The sequence below is a fragment of the Anser anser genome, assembly GCF_964211835.1.
Source record: "Anser anser genome assembly, chromosome: 5".
NCBI classification, from domain to species: Eukaryota; Metazoa; Chordata; class Aves; order Anseriformes; family Anatidae; genus Anser; species Anser anser.
In genome coordinates this window covers 7,230,321-7,245,164 of record NC_139725.1, presented here as the reverse complement: position 1 = coordinate 7,245,164, position 14,844 = coordinate 7,230,321, and the positions used below count along the sequence as shown (strand labels likewise).

The window sequence follows — 14,844 nt, the reverse complement described above, 5'->3', positions numbered from 1 at the left end:
TGGTCATTTTTTTTTCCACCAAACACTTATGCAATAAGTATTCTTGCTTTGATGGTAACTGATGCAGGAAATCGTGATGTAGCCTTGAGGTTCAAACACTGCCTCTTCTTCCAGGACTGTGTTCTAAAATGCAGCCAGAACTTTTAAATTATTTCTTTTTGGTCATCTGTATTCCTTGAGAAAATTCATAACTTGCAAGGTTCAGCAGTTTGGTAGGCTACAGAAATGCAAAATATGCCTGCATTTATGTATTCATTTGTTGCTAGTGGAAATGGGCATGGATGTGCTCCAATTATTTAGAATTTAGACAAATATTTTAGGTTTTGTTTTTGCAGTAACTGGAAATTCTGCCTGCAATAACTACTCATAGTTGCTCATAGCTCTTCCCTTAAGTATTAGTTGTTGGATTTTTTTACTTTTATTTTTGTTTTGTTTCATTTTTCCTTATGATTCCATTCATTGTTGTGCAAAAAAGCAGGATTGACTTGCCTGGAGAAAAGAATTTACCTAACACTTAAATGCATCACAGATGGGTCTACAGTGATGACTGCTGGAAGAATCATGTCTAGGGATATGAAAGCAGCTGAATGCTTGTTAGCTGAAAATAGCAACTATGTGCTTTGAGAAAACAGATTCATTTCAGTTGGCCTTCTCCAGAAACATTCCTTGAAGAACTGTGTTTCAGACAAGAGCTACACTAGATTTGTAAAAAGCAGCATGTGAAAGGTTCATTGAGTAACTTTTATCTGGTCAGTTAAGTATTTACACTTACATGTAAGTGCTTAATTTTCCTTGACCTGAATTGAATGTATTTTTGAAGTTTTTATGCCAGGATGTCAGTTAAGATAGAGCAACAGCAGTTTTTAATAGCCACAGAACATGGAGCTAGTGTAACTCATCCAGGGATTTGTAGTGGTTCTGTTTTTCTAGAAAAGATATCCTTCTTGAGAATTTTTAGATGACCTCCTAACAGCCATTTCAATGTGAATTATTCTTAGTCTTATAAAGTGCAATATATAGTAGTATTTTATTTTATATAAAATAAAATCACACATTCAAAGCTTCCGTGAAAATTGTTTTTACTTTTTACTGTGATATATGAGCAAAAGGTCACTTGATGTGCTCCTCAATAATTGAGACAACCTTTCTGAGAAATATGTGAACAGCCTTACTTCTCTATTTTGCTGTTGCCAGAATAAGGCAGACAGAATAAATACTGTTGATGATCAAGGCAGAACTGTAGATTAGGGACTTCTTAATACTCAAGTTAAGAGAATTAGATCGTACTACATGGAAGTAGTAATACAGTAGAGCAGTGCCAGTTAAGCTTATGCTAGCTCCCATGTTTTCCAGTACCTCACATTAATTAAAACCTAGCAAAGTAGTAGCTGCATACATTATGTTTACCCAGATTTTATGCAGCATTGAAAAAGTTAAAGAATATTAATGGCTTTAGATTTAAAACTCATTAACCACCATCGTATTGACCAGATAAATAGAGTTTAAATTCACTCCTCTGTGTCAGTGCCTCTCTTTTGTCATGAAAAACCAGAAATAGATTTGTTGGGTCAGTTAGAAATGTTTTGGAATGCTGGCAGTAGGATTGGGTAAGGCAATGTAGATGCCTGCTCACTGAAACAAATCTGGTCAAACCATAGATATTGTCTTTTTTTTATAATGTAAATTCGTATTTTGAGTCAAAATACTTGTTTAAAGTTATTTTTACAGCCAGAAGATGGTTTTTTAATGTAATTTGGCAAAAGTGTGTGTTATTAAAACCAGAATTCTGAAAAAGCTCCTTCAGGGATGAGTTTTGTTCTTTCTCAAAACAATATGATTTATAATTTGTTGCCTGAAACTTGACCCAATGTAGTGTGAAATTTCACTTCATCAATGACAGCGGACCACTGAATAATTTTGAAGAGAAATTTTGCAGTATCACAGCATTGGCTGTTTCCAAATAAAACTTGGCAGCTTTTGGTGAATTTTCTTTGAGATCTGATGAACAGAAGGCTTAAAGTACAATCCATGAAGTACATATGTAGTGAGAAAGCTATTTTATCACAGACACCTTTGAGTAAAACCCTTGGAACAACACCAGTTCCAAGTCAGCCTCTCTGGTTTTGTGTTAACTTATGTCACATAAACCTTTCTGTTCAATATCATTCACTCATAAAAGTAAAAAAACTGTGCATATTGGACTGAATAACAGACTCTGAATTATAGATCGATATGATTCACATGTTACCTGCTTTGACCTGGAGATTTTTTTTATACCTGGTGAAAAATACAGTATAAACAAAAGTTAGTTTGAAAGAAAAGAAAAAGTAAACAATCTGAAAACCTCTTTTCTAGCTTGTTCCATGTGTCCTAACCAGTTGCTGTAATTAAAAAAAAAAAGGGAAATGTTGCATCCTTGAATATTTTCAGTTCATTAATATTTACCTGAAACTCCTGTAATCAGAATCACAAACAAGGTTATTTGCAGCTGTGCATAGAAAGGACAATCTTTTGTAAACTGACATATTCTTCTATATTCATTTTTTTCTATTACAGTGAGTTATCTGCATGTTTTAAAATCAATTTACCAAAGATCGCTGTGCTAAGCAGAGTATTATAAGTAATCCCACTGAAAGAAAACATGAACTGACAGAATGTATTTGAGAGACATTGTCTTTGTATGTCCTTACCCTTTTACATTCTTCTCTTTATTTTCCTTAGATCATAGATGAAGAAGAAACACAATTCATGAGTAATTGTCCTGTTGCAGTTACTGAGAGCACACCTAGAAGGAGGACACGCATTCAAGTGTTTTGGACGGCTCCTCCTACTGGCACAGGCTGTGTAATTCTAAAGTAAGTATTTTTATGCATATTAAACTTATCATTAAAGTCAAATTCAATTAATAGTAAATCTAAGATTTATTAGATTATGAAGTGAGTTCTTAGATGCTTTCTTCTCACTTAGCACACTTGAACAAAGATAGTTCTACTTGCACAGTTAAATGTTAATCACTTAGAGCCTAAGTGTTCAAAAGTTACTCCACGCTTTCAGTTACCATTGAATTGGTAACCCTAATGGAACTTGGTAGGCTCTCAGTCTACTGAAAATTTTATTTCTATTTATTACACCTGAAAACCTAAAGATTCTGAACTTTTAAGATCAAAATTGCATCATTCTCATTGAGATGCATATAAAAAAGTCATGGTCTAGGTTGCGATGAACAATAGTTCTGTAGTCAGGAGTTTCTAAACGGACCTTTATCAGTAAAAACAGGTTTATAGGTGAGTACTTCCATTATTTAGAGCTGGTGACCTTTTACTGTTGTTTTCCTATTATCTCTGTAGTTTGCTGCATGTGTACTCGTGCTTTTCAAGCAATAGACAAAGGCAATATTATGTAGGTGCACTGTGCTGTAGGGCCACTCTTTTATCTGTAGAAATCTTAAGTCACTTATTACTACTAAGAGTATTGGAGAAAACTGCCAGAGAAACATTATCTCATCTCTTTAGATTTTGCTTGTCATATTTAATAGGATAGATTAGTCAAATATGTGTAGACAATTGGGATTTATTTTCTTGCATTGAACTTCTATCTGGGATAAGCCTTTGCAATTGCTAAGATGTGCCCTGCAGTAAACCAAAAAATTTCAGTCTTATCAGTACTGGGAATATCTTCAGAGACACAGAACAGCTCTAGGCTTTTAAGGGGATGCTATCATAATGATTGTGCTGCAGTTAGTTCAGGCCATTTTAGGAAAATGTGTTGTTAAAACCGCAACTGATTGCTGAACAGGCCAGCAAGCTGGTCCTTGCCTGCTGCCCTCTCACCCAGTGCTTCTACTTCCTTCTCCTGCTCAGTGCCACAAGCAATGTGAGGGTGATTTGGTCTGCGCTGTGACGCTGGCTGTGAAACAGTCTCAAACCTTTGGCAGTGCACATCTATCTGTTGCCTCTTGGGATCAGTAAAGTAATTTTAAGAACACCTGTTTTAATGCTTACTGAAACAACCCAAGAATTCAGCTGTGGGCTTCTTTAAGCTTAGGACAAACAAGTGCATATCAGACTGTAGCTAAACTGTTAAGTGTGCTGCCTGCTGCATGGCCAGACAGGTTGTATGTTATGGTTTATATGTGAAAGTTTTCAAAGGAATTCCTTCAGCAATACAGATAATTCTTTCAGAGTTGTTGAGCTATTTATCAGTAAAGCTATTTGTTTTTCCACTCAGAACAGCCTCCCACTTAGCTGCATTACAAATACTCAAGGCACTTTTACTGTAGTGTAATAAGGTAATGATTTTTCATGCCTGCTTTTGGACAGATGTGATTTAAACTTTAATCCAGTCATCCAGTCATGATATGTAACAACTCAAATTGGTGGATTTTTTAATTACTGCCTTAAACAGGATTGTCATTATCAACCTCCTTCCCCATCTCTCCCTCCCTGCACCCCCCCAACAAACAAACAAAAAAAACCCAAGAACTAAAGGAACATCTTATAAATTGAAGTTCACAGAGAAAGGATGAATTTTTAGTGTTGCAAGCACCTATCTACAGTGCGTGCAGATATCCTAGATGTGTATGTACTGCTGAAAGTGAAAGGCAATTCTTAGGTACTTTTCAGTAGAAATATGTGAAAAATACAGACCTGCTCCCAATGGCTGGTTTGTTGACCTCAGAGGGAAAGTAACTAGACCTGAGAGCAGTTCAAAGAATGAATGAAACAATCATGATTATTATGAGTTGCTAATGTCAGAAGTTAACATAATAATATGGCACCATACACTGCAATGTGTTTTCAGCATTAACAATATTTGCATTTTTTCTTTTGAATGTAAAACTTTGACCACATCTGAATTAGAGTTTACAGTCAACATTCTTTATAAACCTGCTTTATGGTCATCTTCCACAGAATAGCATAGAAACATTGGATGCAGTTTTCACAATTATTCTGACATTTGTGTGAGCTTTAATGCTGTAATAAAAACAACAGTCTAAAAACAGTTTATTACAAATGGTTACATCCAAACCCATCATGGGAAAATTCTGAAGCCTTGAACTTTAGAGGAAGAAAAAGCCCTCTGTATTTTTCTTTTCTCTGTGTGTGATGGAGTGCAAATAGTTTTTATTATCAATACATATCTGTTTCAGTCCTTGGACTCTGAGCCTGTCTTTGTCCAAGCAGTTAAGCCTATGCTTGAGTCTCACTGAAGACACAGGACAGAATTAGACACAGGACTTTGATTAGATGTCACACACGGATCAGGAGAGACCCTCAAGCTTTAAGCACTCTTTTCCCTTGCCTCCTAAATGCTAGGAGCTCCATGCAACTAAATCCAAATACATAAAGGTACAGAGACTCCAGCATACCAGCTCTTAAAATTATTTCTCTAGATGGATGAAATAGAGAAACAGCATATCACTTTGGGGATGGCCTTGGATACTGCAAGATGATTTTAAGCACCGTGATTTTTAGGATTACACATTGGGACTGGAATGCACCGTTGGCTGTCCAATTGAGAAGTCAGCCTTATCTCACGGCACTAGCTACTTGAATCGAAAGTATTGCTACGTGGAACAAAGTTATTACTGAAACACAAACAGGATACACCAGGGTCTTACTTAGCAATAAGAATTCATTTGGTTGCCCTAACATCTGTGCTAGCTTTAGAAACTACTTACATCTTTCTTGCTGCTGTGGTTGAAGACATCTGTATGGACTATCCTGAGCTGTCATGCTGTGTGCAGTCTACTTGTTTTCTTGTTCACAGTGCAACATTTCATCTTTCTATCCCTACTTACTTTCCCTTGTTCCTTGTGACGGATGGAACACTAAGGTACCATACAGTAATATGGAAGGACCACATAATTTCCTTAACCTACTGATAAAAGTTGCTGTTTTAAAGCTTAATTGCTTATTTTTGGGGTTCCTCAGACTGTATTTCCTCTATAAAACCTTTGAAAATCTACTGTTAAAACTTTGAGAAATGTTCAAAATTATTTTTGCTATGTGCAATTTTTATAAAAACTAATCATTATAAAGACAATTGGGCAGTGGCAGAGCCTGGTAGTAGTTACATCATTGCATGGAAGCGAACGATTTTCAGGGGTTTGAACCCTCACTTGGCCAGTCTACTTCTATATTTAGTATATTTTGTGTAAGTGAATCTAAAGACTTTTATTTTTACTTAAAGACTAAAAAACACACCTAAAAATTGTTGTACTTATTTCAGTCTCTTAGCAAAAATCACACATTTGCATTATTTGGTTTTATAGTTAAGAACTAAAATGCAGAGGTTTTCATTCCCCAGATCAGTACTTCTGTCTGGTTATAACTTGTTGTATTATAGCTTAATGCTGTAGTTTTTTAGAGCAAGATTTTCATGCATTTCAAACTAACTAAGAGAAGATGAATTATTTTCAGGCAACAGCTGTGATGATTCTCTAGGAAAAACAGCTAGTGGAAATGTATCAATTTTATCAAGGAAAGTCTTAAATCTGGATTTCAGTTAGTGATATACATCATTGACAAAAAATGGAATAAATGTTTATTAAAAGTTGCTTGGCTGTGATGCAGAATCACCTCTTTTAGGCCACTTTTAGCCCCAGATTTCCAAACACAACTGGTTAGTTGAATTCCTCAAGAGAAAATGTCTCTCAGTGTGGTGCTCTCACATCCCTTAAGAGGTAGGTAAAGGTCAAGCCCATGTAACTGATGAAAAATACAGAATGAAATAGTTTTCTGCAAGTACTTGTAGAATTCTATGATAGAAAACAGGAGTGAAGAAAATTTTGTAAATAGTCTTAGCTTGTTTCATATTAAAATTTCATGGTATGGAGAATCTTGTTAATATCCAAATTGATTAAATCTGTCAGTTGGTGAAGATCGCATGAAGAGTTGAGTACTCCTAGATGGTAATTACATTTTCCTCTGTTAGTATTTGATACTTTTCACTGAGTCTGAGATTAATTGTTAATGTAGTAAATTTTGGCCACATGCAGATAAGTAATATACAATTACTATTTAGAAAAGAAACAACACTTATGTGATTGGTTCATGCAATAATCAACTTCTTGGGCAATGGATGTGATTTATGTGATAAATTTAGCAGTTCTTGCTTACAAGTTACTTATTTCTGCTATACATATGATGCTTAAGCAACCAACAAATTAAAATCTGGTATCTGTAAATATTGTTTGTTAACACTGCTTCTTGCAAAAATCCACTGTATTTGTCATAATCTCTCTGCTGTTTGTTTCTGGAAATGTTTTCTGAGCCATGTTCAGGGGAATGTTTTATAATTTTTGAGAAAAAGTGGTTTTTTTTTTTAATTTTTTTCTGCATACATAATTCTCTTTATGTTTTTAATTGCACTGTTTTTTGGTTGCATGTGTTCAACAGAGAATAGAATAATTTTAAAGAATCGCGGTCTTCCAAATAAAAGCTGTGAAAGATTTAGTATACCAATGTATATAGTGACAAAAACTTTTAGGTAGTTGTGCTATTCTGGCAAAGCTATCATACTTCCAGGGTGTGATACTTCAGTGCTAGTGTATGGGCCTACTCCTTGGATATAATATTCAGTTTCCAGCCACCATGTGGCTTCTGGCAGTCCTATTGCTCTTGAGCCTTCAAAGCTTTCAGGGTGAATGAAATCCAGCTAGAGTTTTTTGGATATGCACTTCTTGTTTTCTTGTAATTTCAAGCATAATGTTCCTTCATGCTGCTTGACATCTCATTCTGAGTAAGCACTACACTGAGATGTGATGTTGAAAAGACTAAAAGTAGAACCAAATGCAAAGGATCCAAATGTCACAAAACCCCATGAGTTGATAACTATGTATATTTACTGAAACTGTCTTGGTATGCAGCCCTCTCTTCTCTATACTCAAAACTCACGATGAGATCCATCCAGAGGGCTCTTGGGGGAGAAATAGAGCATGACACATCTGGACAACAAAACCCATAAAGCATGAGAGGAGCTCTGTAGTACGTGAATTAATAATATATGACCAACTCAGTAACAGTGTTTTAAGAAAAGTGTTTATCAGAAATGCCAGACTGAAATAGAATGAAATGCATTTCAGAATTACTCTCTCTGAGTAAGAGAATTGACACTACGATCCTCTATCACAACAGCAAGTTGAACATACTTGCTCCTAACAGAACAAAGTTTCAATTGTCAATGAGCAGTAGAGTGGGTCTGCATCAGTCAGGCTCCTCTATTAGATGGATGGGAGCTAGAGTGCCTCTTCCAAAATTATTGCAAATCTGATAGATGATCACAGGGTTGAACTTATAAATGAAAACACAACAAAGAAAAATGAATGATACATGATACACAGTTATGGCTGAAATTTTTTTGTGTTATTTTTCAGACTTGTCCCAAATTCCTTATCAGTATCTATGAGATAACAGGAAAAGAAGTGGGGCAAGGTTTTAAATTCTTCGGGTTACGAGACTAAGGTGGTTAAGCAGTATAAGCAGACTCTTTGCTCCTCTCTGTACTCACATCCTCTTTTCTTTGGTTGGCAGTACTTAGCCAAATACGAGCAATTGCTTAGACCTTTGATTTGTCGGGATACTTACCTGAATAATGTATGGATCAAATTTTTTCCCATATGCATAACTGAGTGTTTCTTTAAATGCTTTTACATGAGATGTATTCTTTAAATACATCCTATCTGTTATAAAACATGAAATATTATTCTACCTACTATTTATGATTCTTGCATAATTGTGGATTGTATTTCCTGAAGAACAGATTCATGTATTTCTGCTTATTGAAAAGTCACACTGATAAATTTGAAGCACATGAGCTACTGGTACACAGTTGAACACCTATGAGGAGCTACTTCACTATCAAATGTCTCTAAATGCGCAAAGTGTGGAAACCCAAAAAGTACCTTCAGCTCATTTGGATTAGATATTGAGTGGTAATGCAGTCTTTTTATTTTCTCTTCAGTCTTCCTGTATGATCGTCCAGATACTTAAATGCCAACTATTTTGCTTGACTGTTAATTAGAATACTTTAAAATAACAAACAAAAACAGAAGGTGTTCTGCTGTTTTGTTTGTTTATATATATATATATATACACAAATACTGGAGCACTTGAGTGCAGTTATAAAATATTTTCAAAAAGTTTTTTCTCATATTATGAACAGTTATACTGATTTTCCCAATAGAATTATTGAGTCTTCTGCATGCAGAGAAATGATCAGAATTCATGTACGAATAGTTTGTAAAAAAATAACACTGTTTCTTCCAGTTAATTAGCACATGGCAACTGCAGTAGCTTCTGTACTTCATTTTTTGATACAGACAATAGAAGCATAGCTTCATATTTGTGTGTAGCTTAAATAAAATCTTTTATTTAGGTACTCTATGCATGTCTACACAAAAGATGGCAGTCTAAGATATCTCTGGATGTCCTTAGAACAAATACAACCTTTGATGTATAGAAAATCTCGAGCTGCTTTTATTTTTCCCCATTCTTCACTTTTAGGAGTTGATATAATGGGAATGTACACAGCTTTAAATGACTAGGGACAGAGATGGGAAGTGAGAAGGTTTGGTCCATTCCTGTCTTTCACATTGGGTTATCATGTACATCTCAGCTTGTTTTTCAATGCCTCAGTTTTCTCAGAAGCAACCTAGAGACCAGGGACTCTTTATAAAACACTGCAAGACAAAAAAAAAAAAAAAGATGATATGATAGTATTTTACTGTTCTAATTACTTGAAAAGAATTGAAATGTTTTCTTCCAGATAAATATGTATATATTTTTACAAAACAAATAGGACAAAACTTTAAAATTTGCAATATTACTGCAACTTATTACAGTCCTGTCTTTCATTTTTTAGGCAAAATACTCACAGAGAATTTACTTGTACTAGGAAAGAAGAATAACCGTCTGTACTTCTATACAGCTTCTATATTTAGAGTAGGTCTAATATTGTATTATAAAAACGCATACTTGCATTTTAATATATACAGTAATATATATCTATATATTACTATATCTATATAATATATCTAGGTGCCTCTGGATCTACTGACTGAACGTATCTACATTTACAACAAAAACCTAAGCACTTGCTTTCTCACAGATTTAATATTGTTTCTTTATTTTCACAATGGAGCACATGAATTTGGAAATTATCTGTTGTAAATGGACTTTCATGTAATTTTATGCTCTTACAAATAATCTTTTTTACAGTACAATTAATAGACTAATCCCATAAAATCCAGCTAGAGTCATTTATGTTGTTTTGTTTGCAAAGACATAGTGTTGCAAAGGGGCTTAGTGGTTTTGCTACTGAAGGATGGGATTGTTCCTTGAAGAGAGCAAAGCAATAGAAAAACAGTGGGAAATAAAAAGAATATATTTTTTCGCATGAAACGAGCTCTTTATATTGACTAGTCTGAAATCAACATTTTCTACTTCAATGAGAAATAAATGTGCACTTCAATTTTATTTACATAATTTTTCTTTTGTACTAATTTTTGTTTTAAATTCCTATAAATTTATAATTAAATGCATTTTAAATTAAATAATTATTCGTAAAGGATCAAAAGAGAATACTTTCTAGCAGCTGTCTTAAATAGGTAGCAATCATTTATGAAATGGCCCTGTGTGTGAATTTGTATGCATTTTTGCAACTGTCTTCATAGTGTGGGGCATGCCTGCAAATCAAGTTTATGCCCTAATTTTTCTGTGAAGCTTGTAAGATGGTGACTCTTTCTTCCTATATCCATGATATTAATGATTCAAGTGGATGGCAGCTGGGTGTATATCCAGCTGATGGGGAAAGTGGATAATCTTTCCATTATGAAGAGGAAAGGATTAAAGGTTATTTAAAGGTTACTTCTTCTGACTGGGCTGCATAAGCAGATGGATATCCTGCAGCCAGGTCTGTGGATGTTGCTTTGGAGATGCAATTTATTGGTTCCAGGCTTGAGGGAAGATATGAGTATCTTCAACTGATGGAGATGCTTGCAATAGAATCAAGCCAGACTTGGAGCTGGCATTATACAAGAGGTGCCTGGCCTGCTTTTCCTAGTACCTCTCAGTCTTTTGTGTTGTGAGAGGTCACTAAAATTTGAGCAGTGGACTGGGAGCAGAATGGAACTGTGGTAGGACTGACAGCACACTGCCCACGTAACGTGTGTGCAGTAAGGAAAGAATGATATTTCCTCTTGTGGTAGGGGGAATATGGTTACGGTTTTATTATGAATGATAATGTTGAATTCAGACTAGTCAATATAAAGTGTTTATTTAATGAAAAAAAAAAAATCCCACTGTTTTTCTGTTGCTTCGCTGTCTTCAAGGAACAAATCCATCCTTCAGTAGCAAAACCGCTAATCCACTTTGCAACAGTTTCACATTGTACCTTGAAAGTGCATGTGAAGATTTCACACTGAAAAAAAATCAGCCTTTTGGCACATTTTGTGATAAATGTGAGCAACTCATGCAATTAATCAGTCCAAATGGTTATTATATTGCACAAATACTTGTATTTTTTCTTAAACAGGAGCTGCTCTATCCCCCAACAATAACTAAAACCAAAAAACCCAAACCGAACAGCAATGACCAAAACCAATGTTGGCCTCTGATATGCAGTGGTGTGGGAATGCAGGCATTAGAAAAGTACAGCACTTTTTATGACAGAGGCACTGGCATCAGTTCTCTTTTTGGTCTTCACTGTGTTTTCTCCATGCTTTCTGGCGAAGTACTGCAATTAAGATTAACCATTAATGTTAACAATTGACAATAACTCAAACGTGGAATTGATCAGAAGTCAATTGGATTCCCATTTGGTTCTTAGCAAAGATATATGGGAAATTTAAAACTTCTATTTTTATTTCTTAATAGTTATAAATGCTTGACTTCCATGCTCCTTCTAGATGCTCAACGCTATTCTGAGGATACTTATTGCTTCCTAAACTGTATTTAAATTGTGCACTTGGAAAAAAGCATATGAAGTAGTAGTAAATCAGGTTTAATGGTTTCTAGTAATTCTACTTTCTGATCCAAAGCTTCAAGATAAACAGAGAAGCCATAACAAATTATGATGGAAGGGACTTATTTGGTGAAATACCTGTCCTTTACTGTTTGACTCCAGGATGAGCTTTGCTTGAGTTGTCCGTGTCCACCTCTGTTCTTCTAAACTTCTAGTGATGGAGTCCTGACAGTCCCCACAAGTAACTGATACCAATACTTATTTGTTATTGCTATTGTTTTGCTAAAATGATTCCTCTGTTGGCCATTAATCTTAGGCGCTGTAATTTTACCTCATCAACCCCCCTCTTCAACCCATACCTTTACTTCAGACTTTTTTCTAGACTGTTTAACCTCAGCTCCTTCATTTTTTCCCCCTTCTAGATATCTGATTCTTCTTACTGGTCTTGTCTGAACTTTCTCTAAATGGTTCATATCCTTAAACAGTGCTACTTGAGCACTGAGCATTTTAATCCTACAGATACCTCATGTGGCTCTGCTCAGTCTTAGAGAAAGTACTTTCACGGGAGTACTTTTTGTAACAGAATACCATTTACTTGTATTCAGCTTCTCATCCACTAGAACTCCTTCATCCTGATATCAAATACATCTGTCTCATTGGCTTTTCCCTTTCTGTCTTTGTGCAAGTAATTATTCTTATCTAAAACTAGGACTTTAACATTATTTAATTACTCTTTTTCAGAACTCCTCAGATTTATGAACCACTTTGCATTTTAATCAACTGCAGCTTGATATTGTCTGCAGTCAGTAGCTTGTTCTCTATTCCGTCATTCAAGTTATTAATGAAAATATTGATATTTGCATAACCTCACTGAACTTGAAACCCTTCAGTGAGTTCCAGCTGAGTTCTAAACATGAGAAGACAAATTCATTTGTTTTAAATACTTCAACGTGGTGGTGTAAAAATTCATGCCATCTGAATCTGATTTAATTAATATGCAAGTATTTTTAATAAAATTTTGAAAAATTTGCTTGTTTGATGTATACATATATATATAAATCTAGAAAAGGTATGAAGAATCAATAAAATGTTTTTACTCAGTAGTATTATTTAATTGACAAAAGTTGTGTTGGAAAAGGATAAATCCTGTAAGAGTTGTTACATCTAGTTGCATATCCTGGAGAAGAAATGCAAAAGGATTATGACATTTATGGAGGGAAGTTCTCCAAAGTGTCTTGCATTGCACTTTGATTTTGTCTGAATTTTGCTTTCAGTAAAAGCATTAAATTCTGATTTCTTTCTGGGTAGGTCCCTAGTACAGTCTGTGTTTTCATAAATTTCAAGTAGTGGGAGGAGAAAAAAAAACACACAAAAAACCCCCACTCTATTATTTTCTTGTTGTTTGCTGTTTGTAAATGAAAATCATTGTTAATTTAGGAGCCTGACAGCTGTAGAACATTTGCCATTCTGCAGCAGCTGTCAGTAGCACTCTGTTTTATTTTACAAACAGATGTTTAATTTGACTTCAATGACATTGTCAATTTTGAGGGGAAACAGAGGAAGGAATAGAAATAATCACGGTAGTCATAATTTGATTTCCTTTCAAAACATAAAACAGTCACTATTGATGACATCAGAATTGTTTCCACATTTTTTGACTGAATGTTTTTAATCTTTTTTTTTTTCCACATGAACTGAAATTAAGCTTTCTCAATGCACAATAAGTCATGTTCAAGAAATTATTTGTCTGTTATGTCAGGAACTGAAGGTATTGTTTTAATGTAGTACACTTTAGAAAACAAATGGAATACCATTTAAAAAACTATATACATGTGGATCAAATGTCATAGTAGTTATAAAATTTACAGGGAAAAAGATTTTTTTTTTTATATATTAAAACCAGAGCACCAGTGGTCTCAATCTCATACAATCGTAATGTTGTTCGCTGTAGTGTAATGGTATTCTCATTTCACATCAACAGAAGCGAAGGGCAAATTGGATCCAGTAATGAGGAAATAAGATCATGAAAAAGTTAAGTAACATTACTGTGGTTCATTTTTGATTTTATTAACCAGTAATTTTATCCAGCGTGTGCCCAGTGAGTAATAGGCTTCAATATAACACGCAGGTGGAATATCTTGGCAAGATCCTTCATTGTTCTAAGTGTCTGTAGACCCAGGAAAGAGAATTAAAATTAACAGTATGTGGTCTTAATCCTACAACCCTTTGGCAATTCTTACGTGTTACAAAGTCAAGTAAGTTAGTCATAAAAATGGCGTATCTTACTGGTCATTTGCTCCTTCTGTAATATCTGTTCAGGTATTTCAAGACTGTTTCTATGAGGGTGTGAAAGTAAACTTGTTAAATTTAAGAAGTATATTGAGTGTGGCATATTGTTAGCAGAATTTTTCTAGCTTGCTGAGTTCAGTATTTGCTGGCCTGTCTGCATGCCCACAGAAGTCTAAGGTAGTTATATAGCGCATCTTACAGTTTCAAGCACAGCTATGTTTTAGTATGAAAGGCAAATGGCTGAATTAACAAAATGTTAGATTATGCCATCATTACTTATGTTGAAAAGTATTTAACTCCTTGTGTAGATTTAAATGTATTATCTGAAGACTCTCTAAGAGCAATGTATTATATAAATCAAGGTCCCAGGACCTGAACATGTATTTATCTTGATTCTTTTTTCTTACGAAGAACCACAAAGTCAGTTCTGATTTGTTTCTTTAAAGGAGCAGCTGCATGTATTGTTGTAATTCTTTTGAAATTATAAAAGAAAAAAATCACCTAGAAAAGGAATTGTTCTTTGTGTAAACAGACTGCTGAATTGATTCTTGTCATTCTACGTATCTCGTCTGATGATCTTTGGAAGGGATG

General features: G+C 34.7%; 1 protein-coding gene across 3 annotated transcripts in view; it reads left to right on the top strand.

The window, feature by feature from the left end:
• SPON1 (spondin 1) overlaps nucleotides 1–14,844 on the top strand; it is a 229,661-nt gene that overhangs the window by 77,304 nt on the left and 137,513 nt on the right. For all 3 annotated transcript variants that reach the window (XM_083837884.1, XM_083837885.1, XM_083837883.1), the window contains one exon: nucleotides 2,722–2,855. In XM_083837884.1, coding sequence (XP_083694010.1) covers nucleotides 2,722–2,855 — 134 coding nt within the window. The remainder of the gene's footprint in view (nucleotides 1–2,721; nucleotides 2,856–14,844) is intronic.